This window comes from Cicer arietinum, chromosome 3 (assembly GCF_000331145.2).
Source record: "Cicer arietinum cultivar CDC Frontier isolate Library 1 chromosome 3, Cicar.CDCFrontier_v2.0, whole genome shotgun sequence".
In the NCBI taxonomy this organism is placed as follows: domain Eukaryota; kingdom Viridiplantae; phylum Streptophyta; class Magnoliopsida; order Fabales; family Fabaceae; genus Cicer; species Cicer arietinum.
The window spans coordinates 1,417,226-1,434,192 of record NC_021162.2 but is presented as its reverse complement, the minus strand read 5'-3'; the positions used below and the strand labels follow the sequence as shown (position 1 = coordinate 1,434,192).

At 29.8% G+C, this 16,967-nt stretch overlaps 3 protein-coding genes across 4 annotated transcripts in view; 2 read left to right on the top strand and 1 right to left on the bottom strand.

The window, feature by feature from the left end:
* The first annotated feature begins 5,415 nt into the window (after positions 1 to 5,415).
* Positions 5,416 to 5,838, top strand: LOC140919597 (uncharacterized). The gene has a single exon (XM_073365963.1). The coding sequence runs from the start codon at positions 5,416 to 5,418 to the stop codon at positions 5,836 to 5,838; it is 423 nt and encodes a 140-aa protein (XP_073222064.1).
* A 2,053-nt stretch (positions 5,839 to 7,891) lies between these two features.
* Positions 7,892 to 11,355, bottom strand: LOC101500797 (uncharacterized). Its single transcript, XM_004489059.4, has 2 exons — positions 10,752 to 11,355; positions 7,892 to 8,293 (listed from the first exon to the last, which is right to left on the bottom strand). The coding sequence occupies exons 1-2, from the start codon at positions 11,130 to 11,132 to the stop codon at positions 8,123 to 8,125; spliced, it is 552 nt and encodes a 183-aa protein (XP_004489116.1). The 5' UTR covers positions 11,133 to 11,355; the 3' UTR covers positions 7,892 to 8,122.
* Positions 11,356 to 14,944: 3,589 nt separating this feature from the next.
* Positions 14,945 to 16,967, top strand: part of LOC101501121 (uncharacterized) — a 3,989-nt gene continuing 1,966 nt past the window's right edge. The window contains exons 1-4 of one of the 2 annotated variants that reach the window (XM_073366608.1): positions 14,945 to 15,197; positions 16,158 to 16,261; positions 16,451 to 16,637; positions 16,743 to 16,865. In XM_073366608.1, coding sequence (XP_073222709.1) covers positions 15,030 to 15,197; positions 16,158 to 16,261; positions 16,451 to 16,637; positions 16,743 to 16,865 — 582 coding nt within the window. In that variant the 5' untranslated portion in view covers positions 14,945 to 15,029. The remainder of the gene's footprint in view (positions 15,198 to 16,157; positions 16,262 to 16,450; positions 16,638 to 16,742; positions 16,866 to 16,967) is intronic. The other variant, XM_004489060.4, reaches the window with a different exon arrangement.

Sequence of the window (16,967 nt, the reverse complement as noted above, 5' to 3'; positions counted from 1 at the left end):
AGTTTCGAGGACGAAACTATTTTTAGGTTGATAGAATGTAAGACCCGTATTTTTTCCATTAGAGTCAGCTTCGAGGACGAAACTATTTTAGATGGATAGAATGTATGACCCTCATTTTCTTGATTATTAGTAATGTGTGAAAGATATTTTTATTTTATTTTTATAATTTCTAATGTGGTTGTTGTTGTTATTATATTTTTTATTCAATTATTATTATTGAAAAGTATATATGTGTATGACATGATGTATTTAATTTGACTGAATATTTTATTAAGTATTTGGAAAAAGAAAAAAAAAACTTATAATAATAACAATAATAATAGAAAAGAAAGAATACTTTAAAAATAACATTTCATTAATTTGGGGAGTGCATATTTAGGATCTTAATATGCTTAGGTTGAAAACAATATGTTCCCTAACTCTAGTGATAGAAAGAAAAAAAAACCAACTACTCATATTCTCAATATGAATACTCATAACAACTATCTGCGACAAGAAAGATAAAGAAAGAAATTCAAGAAAACCTCTAAAGGAGTTAGTGATTCATCCCTTCAAGTAAGAACTCTTTAATTATGATCATATTAATTTTATCTAACCATTTTTCATTGTTAGTAGAACAAAATCCCTTCTTGATCTTCTGAAGAAAAAAAATTGATTTTTATGGTAAAGTTGTTATTGTTGTTACTAGTCAAAAAAACTAATTTTAGTAAATAGTTTTATGATTATGGATAATTTTGAAAATGGTGTTTGATGTTATTATTGTGTAGGAAAATTCTTTTTCATTTTAAAAGTAAAATTGTGATATACAATTATTTTCTTAGAATTGATCTTGATTAGAGAAAATATTTAATTATGTCAAAAATTAATTTGCATCCGATAAAAGTCGTTATAAGGACTAGATTGTGTTTTAATTAATAGAAGTAGTTATTAGCTAAAAAAATCAATTTTTATTTGGTTAAAATTTTATGTTGTGATAGTTTGTGTGTTGAAGAAATTTTTAGAAACTTTATTGATGTTAATAATAACAATGTTTTCATAAATAATAAATTGGTTGAAAGTTGTTAAAATTACTTTTTTTGAATGTTAAAGTTGTAATTATTTATGAGACAGTTGTGTGGATGTTGTGTTGATTTATAAAATAAAAACAATTTTAAAATGGAATTTGTGTTGAAGTGTCATTAAATTTCATTATTAAATTTTTGGAAGTGAACTAAGGAAGTCTTAGGCATCCTTGATGTTGGTTATATTAGAATTTTGGCTCAAAAGAAATATTTGAAAAATTACATCTTTCCTTTATTTTATTGAATTTTCAATGAGACACTTCTGTCAAATATAGACTCAAAATATATTTTTATTGTTACTTGTTTGTGTGTTTGCTAATTTGAGAGAATTGATATCTTTTAAAAATATAAAGAAATGGTTTATCCTAAAACCTCAAGCCAACACAAAACCTTTAATATGAATTAGGGAGATATGAGTTTTAACACTAAGTGAGTAGTAAATTAATTTGTGAATGTGTAACGTTTTTGGATCAAATACTCATAATGGTAAGGACATCACTCCATCTACGTAGAAACCATAATAACTACACTCATAATGGTAAGGACATCACTCCATCTACTTTCTTATTTGAATTATATGTGATATAAATGCACTGTTATGTATTGGTTATGTTTGTGTGTTATTTTCAAAATAAATGTTATATGATACATTGTTATAATAGTTTTGTTTGACATGTTCAAATTGTGGAAAATAAAAGTTATATGATTTGTTGTTATATTGGTTGTGCTTGACATATTGTGGTTATTCGAGGTGATGACTTTGTGTCTAAATCAGTTTGGTTTAAGACAAAGTTGAATAATTTTGAATGCTCTGGTTGAGTGATCTATTTTGTTACTAACTAAGGTGATGACATTCGTGCATGCATTGGTGGCCTGAACCTAGTCACGAGTGTGACAATTGTTCATTGCAAAGGCAACGTGATTCATAAAAATACTCAATGGTGGTGTATTGAACATGAAACTCTGTAGAGCATTTGTCCAACAGTGGGACATGTCCAACGGTGAGACATTGTCTAGTGGTGGAACTCTTTGCTCTACAAAGTGATGATATTTCGGAATTATGCATTGACATATAGTCTAACAAATAGGATTTATGCATTTTGGTTGATTTGTATCTTTGGTGCTTTGTGATTTTAACTGTAAAATAAAGTATTTGATTTATTTATATTTTTGCTATAACAACTATATATCCATGTTTATTTGATATGTGTTTGTTATTTAGATATGACACTTACATTTGACAGACATCATATATGATGTTACTTGAGCGAATAATATCACATACGAACCTAGTAGGAGACATGTGAGCAAGCACAATAGCATGTAGTTGGAGGCTTCAATATACTTTTGTACTGGTGTTAGACTTGTTGGGTGAGTTTTTCACAAACGTTCAAAGTTATGAGCAACTAGAATTTATTTTCAGATATTAAAACACTCAGTGTTTTGTCTTTAGGAATTTCTTTTGTTTAACATATTAACTTAATTTTGTAATTGCGAATAATCTGATTCATTATTTTTGAAATACAATTGAAAAAGTTAGTAATTGATTTTAAAATAAATGAGTATTTAAGATAATCTTATGAAGAAAAATAAATGAAATTGTATATTTACATTTAGAATTTCGTTAGTTAATGTTTCGAAAAAACAGAATGTTACATATTTTTACTAAAACTAAAAAATGTGCAAATACTTGATAAACGCGATTTTATGTAAAATCAAGCATTTCATATATTTTTTCAAAATCAAGTTTGACGGTGTATCACTTTGTACGTTTAACACTAATATTTATAATAAAGCTATACATTGTGAAAGGGTATAAATTATTTAAATGAAATTTCAAGATTAAAATGAAATCAGATTTGAAATGCTTGCTTAGGAATTTTTATTGGTAGACTTCAACTGGAAACAACAAGAGCACTTTTATTTCCCTTTTTTTCGAAAATAGATTCTCCGTTGTTACTATGTGACGCAATAACAACTTTTAACTGTTTGATTTCGTAAATGTTTTGTAATGTAGTTTAAGTTAATTTAAGCATGGTCTTTTAATTTTAATCTAATGATTGAGATTGCTTATTGGGTGCAGCTGTGTAATTCTCCTATCACCTCCCCCTCTTTTCTTGCCCATTCGCATATAACCACTATCAAAGGAGGTGGGTGTAGGCATGGCAACGAAACGGGGCGGAGCGAATTTCGCTTCTTCTACACCCGCACTCAGCTAATCGAGAAAAACTCGTCTCCGCCCCTGCCTCTGTTTTATAGTAGGTGTAAAATTTCCGCCTGCAACAGAACTCGGGTTTTCCCACCTGCACCCACTCATATATATAAAATTATAAATTTAAAAATCATATTTATTATAATAAAATAATTATTATTCAATAATATTAAAATTAAAAAATATTTTCTATAGAAATAAAATTATAATTTTTAATATTTAAAAAAATATTAAATATATTTAAATGTATATGTACATAAAATTTAAAAATTGCAATAAAAGGTTCGGATGCTGGTGCAGGGTGGATATCACCACCCCAAATCCGTCCCCGCCCACGAATTTTAATACCAGGGAAAATTCGCACTTGTATCCGCACCCAATTAAAGAGGGTTTTCCCCACCCAAATCAAACGGATTCGTATTGGTACCCGCAAATGCAGATTTTATTGCCATCCCTAAGTGGATGGTTGAAAAGAAAAAATAAAAGGAAAAAGAGCGGATTGAGTGCGAATAAGAAAAATGAGTTTTGTATTGCCAGTTTTTGAATGCCTCATATTAGATTAAGCATTTTGGTTGTCTCAATTATTCATTTATTTTTTAAGATATATTCATCTTGGAGACTTTATTTTCTTATTGATCCAATATGCAATAGATAGTTGAGAAGTGCTAACAATACACTCTTTAATACATATTTTTTAACACATTTTATTTTAATAAGTCCCACCAATATACATCGGTCTCTTATAAATTTGATTAGACTCGTGTATTTTAAACAACAAAAAAATGTGTTAGAAAATATGTTACACCGTCACATACATTTCATAAATACACATCTCAAATAAAATTAAAAAAACACAATCTTTTTACTTTCGGAATGTATACTTCCAAACAGGACTATAGTTTTTTAGAAATATAGAAATGTTAAAAGTAGCTCTCTAACTTTGGTTCAGCTCTCTTCTATTCTTCTTAATATTCATCTCACCTACTTGTAACACAGCAATAATCAATTTGTTCACCATATTGCTACTTATTCAAGATTGTGGATGGACCTAACACAAACACACATATATGTATAATGATATTCGACAATACATACAATTATTGCTAATAACTCTGCTAACTATAATCTAACTATTGGCAATCGTTGTGGTTGCAAATTCACACAGTTTGATGCAGTAACGAATTTCAACAGTCAATCTACTATCCAACAACTTTGAATATACACCGTAGATCTCAACAATTTCACATTGCAGATATCATCTGTTATTTCAGATCATACAGTCCAAATTAGTTACTGCATCCACACAATAATTATGTGGAATCTAATTCCTGGGATGAATTAGTTACAATCTTGTTAGTTTACGTAGTTGGTTGGTTATTGAAAATAAAAAGTAGTTGGTTAGTTATAAAGAGTGTCGTTTCTGTTTAATATCCCTCAAGTATATGGATTCAGTTGAATAAGAGTATTAATAGAGATTTAGTTATATATGAGTACTAATAAGATTTGGTTAGTATATATATATATATATATGATGTATTACCAATATAATATTAAATTCAATAAATATAATTTTACTCTAATTCTTGATATGGTATCAAAGCTCTCAATCTTTGAGAGTCTTGCTTCTGCATAAACCCTAGCCGCCTTTATTGCGGTAAACTTGAGCCACCATCATTGTGGCTTTGCAGTTTGTTTGTGATCCCTAAACTCTGTTTGTTGCCTTCTTTTTTCTAAAACCAGTCGTCACTGCCGTGAACACAACTTTCAACTTCTTTCACCACTGTTGAACACTATACACTGATCGTATCACACCACCACCCTCCAATCAGCCGTTCGCTGCCGTTTTTTGTAGATTGTAAATCAGAGAAACTTGCTGTTTTTTGTTTTTCATCCATGGCGGGAGAAGTAGTGATTCATAATGAAATCGAGAATGAAACAGGAAATAAAAAATTCCAAGTCGAATTACAAAATCTCTCATTCGTTCACAAGTTGAATGGGAAGAACTATTTGAAGTGGTCTCAAATTGTGCGCACTTTTTTGAAAGGTAAAGGGATGGCAAAACACTTATAAATGAACCCCCAAAGTAATAGATCCCAAATTTAAGAGAAATTTAAGAGGTGGGATAAAGAGGATTCTATGATCATGGCATGGTTATGGGATGCAATGACCTCAGAAATCAATGACACTTGGATGTTTCTCAGCATTGCAAAGAAGATTTGGAAGGCATTAGAAGAGACTTATTCCAAAGCCAAAGATGCTGCCCAAATATACGATGTGAAGGTGAAACATGTGACTGCTAAACAGGGGAACAAGACTGTTACTGATTATGCAAATCATCTCAAAGCTTTATGGATGGAGTTGGATCATTACAGAGTTATACAAGCCAAGTGTTCAACAAATGCAGCATTACTCAAGGAATATATTGAACAGGATAAAGTCTATGATTTCTTGGTGGGACTCAACTCTGATTTTGATCAAGTTAGAGTGCAAATCCTTGGTAAGGAGAAAGTACCAGGACTTAATGAAGTAATGGCTATAGTGAGAAGTGAAGTAGAAGGGGACTAATGCTGACTGTCCCATCTGTAGAAAGCTCAGTAATGATGGTTGACCAAAGGAAATGAGGAGGAGCCTATGTGGAGAAGAAAGATGAAGGAGTGTGGTGTACCTATTGCAACAAGCCTTGCCACACTCGCGAAAAATGCTGGAAATTGAACGGGAAGCCACCTAGTAGAGAGTGAAGATCTCAAAACCAAGACAAGGAGTGGGAAAAAAAGGGAGGTCAAGCACACATAACTATAGGTACTAGTGAAGAAAGTCAAGAAGGTATGACACAACTGAACCAAGATAAGGTAGAAAAGTTGAGAACTTTACTCACTAGTTTGGAGAAACCCACAGTTACTTCCTCTTTGGCACATTCGGGACAAGCATTCGAGGAGGACGATTGGACATGCTAGATAATGGAATGGCCTTTATTGTTTGGATAACCAAGAATCAGCTTTGAAGTTATTCAACAACAATAACTACTTTTTATCAGAATCAATAAAAACCATTAGGGATAAGGTTCTTTTGTACCATTGTCGCATTCATTGCGGTTTCCCTTTTTCCTGAAACCTTAGCCACCTTCATTGTGGCCCTTGCCTCCGCATAAATTTGCCGCCTTCATTGCGGTTTCTATTTTCCTGAGAACTCAAACCTTAGCCACCTTCATTGTGGCCTTTTTGTTGTCTTCATTGCAGCAACTTGCCTCATTGTAGCAACTTGAGATTTCTTTTTGGCCTATTCGCTGCCATAGTGTGTTCAATACTCATGTCATTATTGTTCACGTCCTTTGACCACCTTCAAGACCTCCTTTCAGCGCTGTTTTCAACCAGAGTGTAGATCGGTCGTTTCTCGTTTAGTTTTGGGGGTTCACTTTCTGATCGAAGCACTTTTGTGGGCCATTTTGAAGCTCACACAGTTTTTGCTCACACGACCAATCTTTCGTCTCTAATATCATTTGTCTACTGATTGTACGAATATGGCAGTTAAAGAAAGCAAAAAAGTGGATTGGTCCGGCTTAATGAAGATAAAGTGGGATGAACCAATGAAATTATATTGTTATAATAAGTCTGGTATTAGCATAGCACATAATAGAATGCAGCATGATAGAACGAAGCATATTGAAGTCGATAGACATTTCATCAAAGAAAAACTCGACAGTGGTCTTACTTGCACTCCATATATCTCCTCCCAAGACAACCTTGCAGATCTTCTAACTAAAGGGCTAAACAGCAGCAACTTTGAAAGAATTGTATCTAAGCTGGGAATAGAGAACATCTATTCACCAGCTTGATGGGGAGTGTCAAAATCTGTCTCTGTTTAATATCCCTCAAGTATAGGGATTCAGTTGAATAGGAGTACTAGTAGGGATTTAGTTATATATGAGTACTAATAGGATTTGGTTGTTTAGTAATCTAGTATATATATCTTATGTATTACCAATATAATATTAAATTCAATAAATATAATTTTACTCTAATTCTTGAGAAAGAGATAAGACAAAACACGTTATTTTTTAAAATAAAACAGTTATACAAAAGGCTGCATAAATAATAAAAATAGTATTGAGATAACAAATTATATTCATCATCAGAGAGCAAACTCAAGTATTGAAAGCTTATCAAAAGCATATTAAACATATTTTCAGTTACTTGTTCACTAATTGCCTGAGTTTTCCAAGTTAACTGATTCTAAATGTTATGTTGAGGAGACTATCAACCAAATAACCCATTTGCATTAATAAAACGTCATAATAAAGCTAAACAAACAGTTTTGCAATGTTTTCAATCCAAATCAAATCAAATCCACCACTTTCTTGTTCTACCAAGTCACTTAAAAGCATGCAGCATGGTTTGCACTTCATTCAAAATTCCTAATACCAACCAACAAGTACATGCATTGTATGCTTATGTACTTGTTGATGCTTTATCATGCAACTGGTGTAGAACTGTTCTTTTTAAATTGTCGTTTTAAGGTTATTAATACATACATACCAATAAAGCCATTAAATTTTACTATGTTTAATAAAACTATTTATCTTTTTCCTATAGTATCCTTAATTATTTATTATCTCAATCCATTTATTTCTCTCTCAACAATAAATAGTTAGATATAAATTTGATAAAACAATAGTTAATACAACTTTAAACTTTGAAAACAACAAATAAAAGGTAAAAAAGAATTTCTAAAAAAAAGCGACACTTTAAAAAGGAGCAAAAAGAGTATATGACACTGAATTATTTCTGAGACTTCTTTGAACATAGGACTAGATTCTACTAACCAGTAGATAAGATATGCAACTGCAAGGAGCTCAAAGAAATGTTGTAGCAATTACAACATTGGTTATTTCCTTCTCAAGCTCAGCTTCATCAACCCACATCGAACTTCGTTTATGCAATAAATCTTTCTTCCCAGCCTTCTTCTCTTCATGCTTTTTGATTTTCATTCTCCAATTTTCAAGTTTCTCTGCTCTTTCTTTTAACTGATTCACAAAAAAACATCAACATATCAATAACAATAAGTAAAATTTATACTTGAATGACTATTTAATTGAAAAGCACAAACCAAACATTGTGCTCAGCAACTTGATCAATGTTTCTCTTGAAGGTAAAATTAAACAAGAAACAAGGAATGAATTCCACTTGCATAACAGATCTAATAATAGATTTCCAGTATGGATGAAAAATCCATCAATTAACAGATAGTTCATGGACTCAACATTCTGCAAATTATCGAGGCGAAATCCACCTTAGCTACAACAAAAAGGTCCATTGCTATTAAACCAAAGGCATTTATTGTAGATTCAAAATGTTTTCACATTTCATAGAGTAAGACATAATAAATGTATTTAGGGGTTAGTTAGAGGGCATGAATATAAAAACAAAACATTATCTTTGATTAAGAGTAGACTTCAAGGTATGAAATTTAAAGTTTAGTTCAAGTTAATTAAAAAAAAATGAAATTGAGTTTCAAATCTCAAATATGAACAAATAAAAAGAGACATAAGTTAATCCAGGTTCATTTTACTTTTTCCTAGCTTATAACTAATCACATTCGCTTGTGTTATTAGAAAGTCAACCATAGTTAGATAACCCCAAATGGCATTTAATTTTTATATTTTTAACAGCTACCTACACAATGAAACCACACAAAACAAAAGTATGCCAATTGAGATTGAGATGTATACTGTCATCCAAGCTGAAGCTACTAGACAGGTACTTTTGGGCCATGGTACATAAATAGCCTGCCCATAAACCCTAGTGACCAGCCGATCTGTAAAATAGGTACAATAGAAATGACATGCTTTGGATTTAGACAAGACTTGCAAAACACTCTAATTTGAAGCTTGTTTATAGCGTAATAGTTACAAGGAGGAGAAGGTTTCCTCAGTGGTTAGCCAACACCAGTTACCAGTAATCATTTATCATAAGCATAAACCTCTCAAGAGAACAAAGGACAACTACCTAACAAGTAATGGAAACAAACCAGTGCACATCAACAAATCAAAGATAAATATACAATCCATTTTTCAAATAATTAAAATACTCCCTCCAGTTTTATAAACAAAAACTCATGTTTGTTCAAATTCAAAACAGGAGTTAAATAGAGATCATAATGAATATGCTCAAATTCAAAACAAGGGAAAGCATATATAAATAGTTGTTCAGACTCTGTTTGGGAGTTTGGAGGAGAGGGCTTTGGAGGGAGGGGAAGAGAGGAAAAAGGAGATAAACCTTCCACCTTATTTGAGAGTGATTTTGTAGAAAATGATTGATGTTTATGATTAATATGTTTTTAATTTTTAAAGTAGTATAACAACATGGAATAGATTTGAAGAATTTATTTAAGCCCTCCAAAATCTTCCTCCAATACATTTTTTGAGTTCCCTCAAATTTGGAGAATTTTGTATTATGAAGAAAAATAAAGTCCTCCCCTCCCCCAAACTCTTCCTTCCTTCTATTTCCTCGTTCCTTTTTCCCAAAGTCCTCCCCTCTTAAACTCTCAAACATAGCCTAACAATAAGAGACCAATTTATATACACAGACAATGTAAACTTGTTTTCACACGCATCCAATTGGATTACACCAGAATATCACTTTGTTAGACTATTTCTAAAAAATATCTCCATAAATCTCTACATAATGATATATGATTGAATAAAAGTAACACTACAATGCATACAAATTAAATCCAAATTAAGCTCCTCCTCCTCATCATCTTTATTTCCAATTCACCTTACAAAATTCTCAAATTCATCCACAACATGGAACATACATAGATCTACAAAACACTCACACAAACACCAAACACGACACTAACACATTGATATCTCAAATAATTTGAAAAAATGAAAGCTATCAAACTTAGCCACATGTTTCAGTGTCCTCAAACACCATACGCATCTACAAACTAAAGTGTCAGTACCTACATTTCTAATCAAATGCCTCTATAGCACCAACATTTCTGATCAAAAATGCCATTGAACATATCAAACAACTTTGGATTCAATTCTTTTGCAAAAAGAGAAGACATTGGAACAAAAACAAAACGAAAAGAAAGGAAGTATTCCAAAACAAAGACGATTAACAAAATCTTAATTTTACTTGTTTTAATATTGTTTAATACTTTAATATAGTTATATAGTATATTTTGTTATTAATTTCAGTGTCCTCAAACACTAGACATGCTACAATATGAAGTGTCGGTACCAACATTTCTGATCAATCGCCTCTGCAGCACTGACATTTCTAATCGAAGATGTGTCAACTATATTGGTGTGCAACATATGTGACTACCTATATTTAACTCATTTTCTCAAATTTTTATCAGTATATAATATCCCGTGTCAGTGCTTCATAGATTGGTGCAACATAGATATGAATTCAATTTACATAATAATAATAATAAATTGAAAAGAAAAAAAAAAGACAGAAACTTACTAGGGTTTCACGAAACTGTTGTTGAGCAATATTCCGTTCTTGAGCTCTAAGTTCAGCAGCCTGAGCCTTAACTTTCTTCCTCTCTTCATTAGCGACTCTAAGCGATTCTCTCCGAGCCTCATCCTTCCGTTGCTTCTCCAATCTCATATCCTCCATTTCTCTCATGTATTCCTTCCGAACCTCTTTCACTTGCTTCGCGTACTCTCTCCGAAGCTGAGCTAGTTTTGCTTCGGCTTCCTTAGGGTCCTTCGGAGTTTGCCAGCTTCCGACGAAGGTGTGAGGGGAGAGGAACTTGTGGTTTTCGCGGTGGTTGTTGTGGTGGGAGTGTGATGCACGTGTGGCGAATGAACGCACGTGTGGACGGAATAATGTTTTCCACATTGTTGAATTGAAATCGGAATGTGGAGTAAACCCTAAAATCTAATTCCTTTAATTCACGATAACAACACAACAATGGTGGCAGTGGTGAAACGCAGACAATGTTTTAATTTTTTTGAATAAAAAACGTTAACGGTGTTAATCTATCTATAATATTCCGTTTAGTTATTTTGATAGGGCTGAATAAAATCAGAACCCGGGTGGGTTATAGTGAACCGTTGGTCACACCGCTTCACCGGGGGCGGATTCATTCACATTGTAATTGTTTTTTCAATTAGTAAGAAATTTATTTATTTTTAATTTAATATACTTTTAAAATATTTTAATCTCATAGCAAAAACTAGATCTTATACCACGACACTTTTTCTAATTTTCTTTTATTTATATGTTCATTATATTTCTCTTTTAAATTTTACATACTTTATCTTTCTTCATTATATATTATTTTCAATCACTTCATTATAAAAATATATAAAAATATTATATATTATTTTCAATCACTTCATTATAAAGATCTATACAATATTTTAGATTATTACTTTTTTATTTTTAGGATTAACTAGATATTCATGTTTTTTTTTTAATTAATAACGATTCGGACCTTTATTCTATATTTTTCTTTTATAAAAAATATTATACTTATTTTCTTGTCCCTAATAAACACTATTTTTGGATTCGTCATTGTTCACAATATGAGTATAGGAGTTTGAACGGTAAGGTGCAAATGAGAAAAATAAACTCTCAAATGCATGAGTCTGGCTGCTTCATTGTAAAGATGAGTCTCTTAATCTCACTTAACTACACACCACATAATAAATGAGTTGTTTGATAAAAACTTACAAAAATATTAAAAGTCTAATGTGATTTTTCTTAAATAAGTGAATTTAAAAATAAAATGAATAGAAAATTATGGAAAATGAAAAGCCCAATAAATAAATAAAAAAGACTATCACCTGAATCAACCTACTTGCATGATCCATAAACTCGTACTAACTAAAACCCACATAAACTGATGCAAAAATTTGTCGAAATTGAGTGCGTAAATTGAAGGCTCTATTTTTGATGGTTTGGTAAAATTGGACATTGAATCCGTCCATACCCCGATGTTTTACCCTAATTTTTGAGAGAGAAATCTTTTATTTTATTTTTATACAAATTATAGGGATGTGAATTTTTTTTAACCTAAGTTTATTTCCTTCACTCATATTTGAACCCATATCCTTCAATTTTTTAATGCTTAGTTCAAACCAATTGAAAGGAAATGTTATGAAATTAACTAGAACTATAGTAAGATAATGTAAAATATAGAAGAATAGAGATAAGAAGGAGAAAAAAATATATATTATATTATAGTCTTAAAGATCATTAACACTTAATAGTTTCACTCATTAGTAAGAATTATAGAAATGTGGAAGGTTGTGAGAGTGGACAACCACTAAGAATTATATTCATAAGAAGGAAATGTTAGTTATTAGATCGAGGGAAAAATCACGGACCTCATTCACAAAATTCCTTTAACGTTCCAATTTTTATTACTATGCTACACTTTTGGAGACAAACTAAAAAATATATTAAATTTTGTTTGCTTCGATTTTTGTAATCTATTCTTACAAAATCCAAAATAAATCAAATTGATAATGAACAAATTAATTTGATTTGGTTCAATTTTATATCATATAATAATCATATCTAATAATTATCTTTATTATACATCTAATTCTCCCATTTAAAAGTGTAACCTCCAGATAACACATCATCTTGACACGATGAACCATTATGACCCATCCTAATGTTATTCTTATCCCTTTCCTTCATGCTTTTTAGTTGTTTTATGATTATATTTTTCACCCCTAAAACTCAACGAGTCTATTCTCCAAACCTCCATACATTTGGTAATCCTTCATTCACATTATCATGAAGTGTCACCCAATTCACCCACTCTCCCATAAATAAAGACTTGTCAATGTCAGTCAAAAAATAATTACTTGTAAATATGTGATGAAAGTTGTTTGTGTTTCTCACCTTTTAATTTTCTCCATAACTAATAATGGATGTTGACGATCGTAAATATTCATTTGAGCAAGATTGTTTAAATATGGACATTTTCAATTACGTCTTATCACACATGCATTGTTATTGATCTTTGAATAACTATTTAACTTTTAAACACTAACGTAACACATGATCTTCCTTTATTTCTCTTAGATACTGATTCTTTAGAACCAACATTATTTAAAATGTCATAATTCTCCAATAGGATACTATCTAAACCCATTCTTATCCGATTTCTAAATCCGTACACACATGTAAACTCATTCTCAACCCTAATGACTATTTCTCAAACCCTACTAGACATTGAGAACTCTTTTCAAGTATTTTTGTTTTGCAATTATTAACTTATGGCTCACACTTGCCTCTTCCTAACTTCATCCTTAGATATTGTTACAATAGTTTTGGAATGTATCAAAATTATAAAATATATATTTAAATATATCTTTTTTTGTCATTTTAGTCATCAAATATGTTTCTCTTTGTTACTTTAGTCTTTGAATATATCTTTGGTTAATCAATTTGATTCTTAAAATTACTAACAAAAAAGACATCAATATAATGTTTGTAATTTCAATACATACAAACACTAAAGTGATAACATCCCACATATTTAGAAATATTTTAATCTTATTGTCTTTTCAAAAAAAAAATCTTCATCCAAAAGAAATTATAAACAAAAAAAGATTTAAATTACACATTAAAAAATGTAGTTGATCTTCTATTTTCTAAAGTATCATATATGACTAATAAATGATGCCATTAAAAAAAAGTTAAGTTAAATAATTAATATTTTAAAGATACTATCATTAAATAAAATAATAAATACTTATATTTTATTAAAAAAATATGTTTTAATTTTCTTTATATTTTGATTGGGGAAGTTATCTTTTAACTTTATTTTATTTACTTTGCTAAGAGTGTGCACGTGAATTCTTTCATTCGCTGTATAGTTAGAAACAGCAGCCACATAACATAAGGTCAAATTTTCAACATGTGGTCAACACGTGTGATGGCTGACCAAACCAACTCTATCTTTCTTTCAACTTGTTCAATTCAACCAAATACGACAAATTATAAATTAACCATAACAAAACAAAAAATACAATTATATGACATATTTGACCTTTGAAACTAGTCTCGAGCAGAGTTATCAAACCAATTTGACTTTATCATATAAACATAGTAATAGTTCCATCATGCCAATAGTATTATATATTTACTTTTTATTTTTATTTTTTATATTAAAGTATTATATATCTACTGTTATTTAGCGGATAAAGTATCATTTTACCTCTTGAAAGTATATATGACGCTTTCATTTTCATCTATGATTCAGTAAAAAAAATTCAAATTAATCATCTAATTATCAAAATAATTCTTAAAAGATACAAGTTATTATCATAAAAATTCATAAAATATATAATTTATTATCAAAATAGTGTATGATTGTTAAAACATCATAAATTAAATTGACTGATATTTTAATGATTCGATTACTAATTTAAATTTTTTTACTGAATTATGACTAAACTGAGAACGTTCTATTTTCAAGTATTAAAACATTGATGTAGTCATTATTTAGTCTAAATTTATGGTACATGAGGAAACATACAAGAAAGAACTTTACAAACTTTAGTTAGGCCAGTTCAAATCAAAGAATGAGCTCTCATACATATCTATAAAAGGCACACATATAAAATAAACATTAGCATTCATGAATTTGTCAAATTTGACTTTGAACTTTTTAGATTGGAGCTATATATAGTTGTTTTTTTCTTATAGTCTCTCAAACACAAACTCATTCATTCGTTGCTCTCTCGTTATCAAAGTTTCTAGCAAATTCCAATAATGGGTCTTTTTGGAAAAAGCTTCACTTCAAAATTGAAAAGCATAACATCACTTGCTGTTTCTAGGATTGGTATCTTGAAGAACCATTGCAAAGCTAGAGCTTCTTATGCTCGTTCTGATGTTGCTCAACTGTTGAACCTTGGATACCATGATCAAGCTCTTCTTCGTGTAAGTGGTAACACTTTTTTTAGAGTTTAATTGTATGCATTGTCAATATAAATTTTTTTAGACTGTCAGCACATCATAATTATTTCTAGGTATGACTTTAGAGATAGTTATAATAAAAATCAAACATATTTAATGAATGTGATTGATTGACATTGTAAAAAATATTTACGCTAACAATATATATAAATTAAATTATTTTTTTAGTAATAGCAACTCGACTTAACATATATTGAAGCCGAAAACAATTTTTTATTTTTGACTTAGAAGATATAATAAATACCATTATAAATAATTCACACAACTGCGAAGTCCTAAATTCGAATCTAAAACAAGATATCTAACTTAATAATATCAACATTTATCAGTTGAATTATGATTCAAGGATGCCGAAAGCGGAATTTTAGATGAGAACTTTTTTGAAACTCATAATAGTATATTTCAGTAAAATTATTAAATTTCTCTTCAAATTTTATTTTTCAGATATTTTAAAATACAAAATCATTTTTTTTAATTAATGTAATTGATTTTATAGAATATTTATATGTTTGAGATATATTAATTTTAGTTTTTAGTTTTAAAATGGTAGAATATTATTAAAGAATTTTTTTTTATAAAAAAAAAGTTATTGCTCTAATAACAAGTAATAATTATTTTAGTTCCTAAATGTATGAAGCAATGTCACCATGATCCTTGAAATTATCAAAATTATAAAAACATTCATAAGTATCTTCTATTTGTGATTTATGGATCAAAGTAACTAACATAAAATATATTTTAGAACTAAACTGACGAACACAAAATTTTTTTGAAATATTTTTGCAATTTTAATAAATTAAAAGATTAATAAAGACATCATTAAATACATTCAAATCAAAGTGATAGTTAACTCATATTTTCTTATACATTTCTCTTTTATTAAACAACCATATTTTAATATATGTATCCTTTATTTATCAACAGGTGGAACATTGGATAGTAGAGCAAAACATGTTGGATGCATTTGTTATGATTGAAGATTATTGTAATGTCCTTAGAGAAAGAGTTCAAGTACTTGAAAACAACAAGTTAGTTTTTTTTTGTCTTTCCCTTTCTTAATTGTGAATATTAGAGAACCACCAAATCAAAGTGATGATGACTTTTTTTTTTAAAAATCACACATGTTTTAAAAGTAAATATATTTTCATATAACACAAAAACTATATTTTTTTCACACATCGAAATTCATATTTTACCACCCTAATTAATTAATTTAGTTATTTTAAAAATAGGGAGTGCCCCTTTGAGCTCAAGGAAGCAACATGCAGCCTTATCTTTGCATCCTCAAGATGTGGAGAATTTCCAGAGTTGCACAAGATACAAGAGATTTTGACATCAAAATTTGGGAGAGAATTTGCAGATAATGCTGTTAAGCTATATAAAAATAATAGAGTCAACACTAAGGTATGATAGATCTTGTGAAACACTATTTCAATTTTCAAGAGTTTAATTAATTAACCATCTCAATATTCTAATAGTTTTTCTTTCTTTGGCTTAATTATTATCTAGATGATACAAATGCTTTCATCAAGACACCCCACCATGGAAATCAAAATGAAGGCTTTGAAGCAAATTGCTAAAGAAATTGGAGTTACTTTGCATTTTGAAAAGGACCCTACATTGACAAATATGGTAAGAATACCATGCATGTCTCAAAAAGAAATAACAAGAAGAAATAACAAGAAGCACTAATTGAGAAGGGTTTAATTTTATATGCAGTTTGCTTAAATATAT

Excerpts from the sequence above, each read along its gene's own strand:
- LOC140919597 (XM_073365963.1), top strand. The coding sequence starts at position 5,416 with ATGGCATGGTTATGGGATGCAATGACCTCAGAAATCAATGACACTTGG.
- LOC101500797 (XM_004489059.4), bottom strand. The coding sequence starts at position 11,132 with ATGTGGAAAACATTATTCCGTCCACACGTGCGTTCATTCGCCACACGT. Across the intron at positions 8,294-10,751 it reads AACAGTTTCGTGAAACCCTA|TTAAAAGAAAGAGCAGAGAA; the intron begins GTAAGTTTCTGT and ends TTTGTGAATCAG.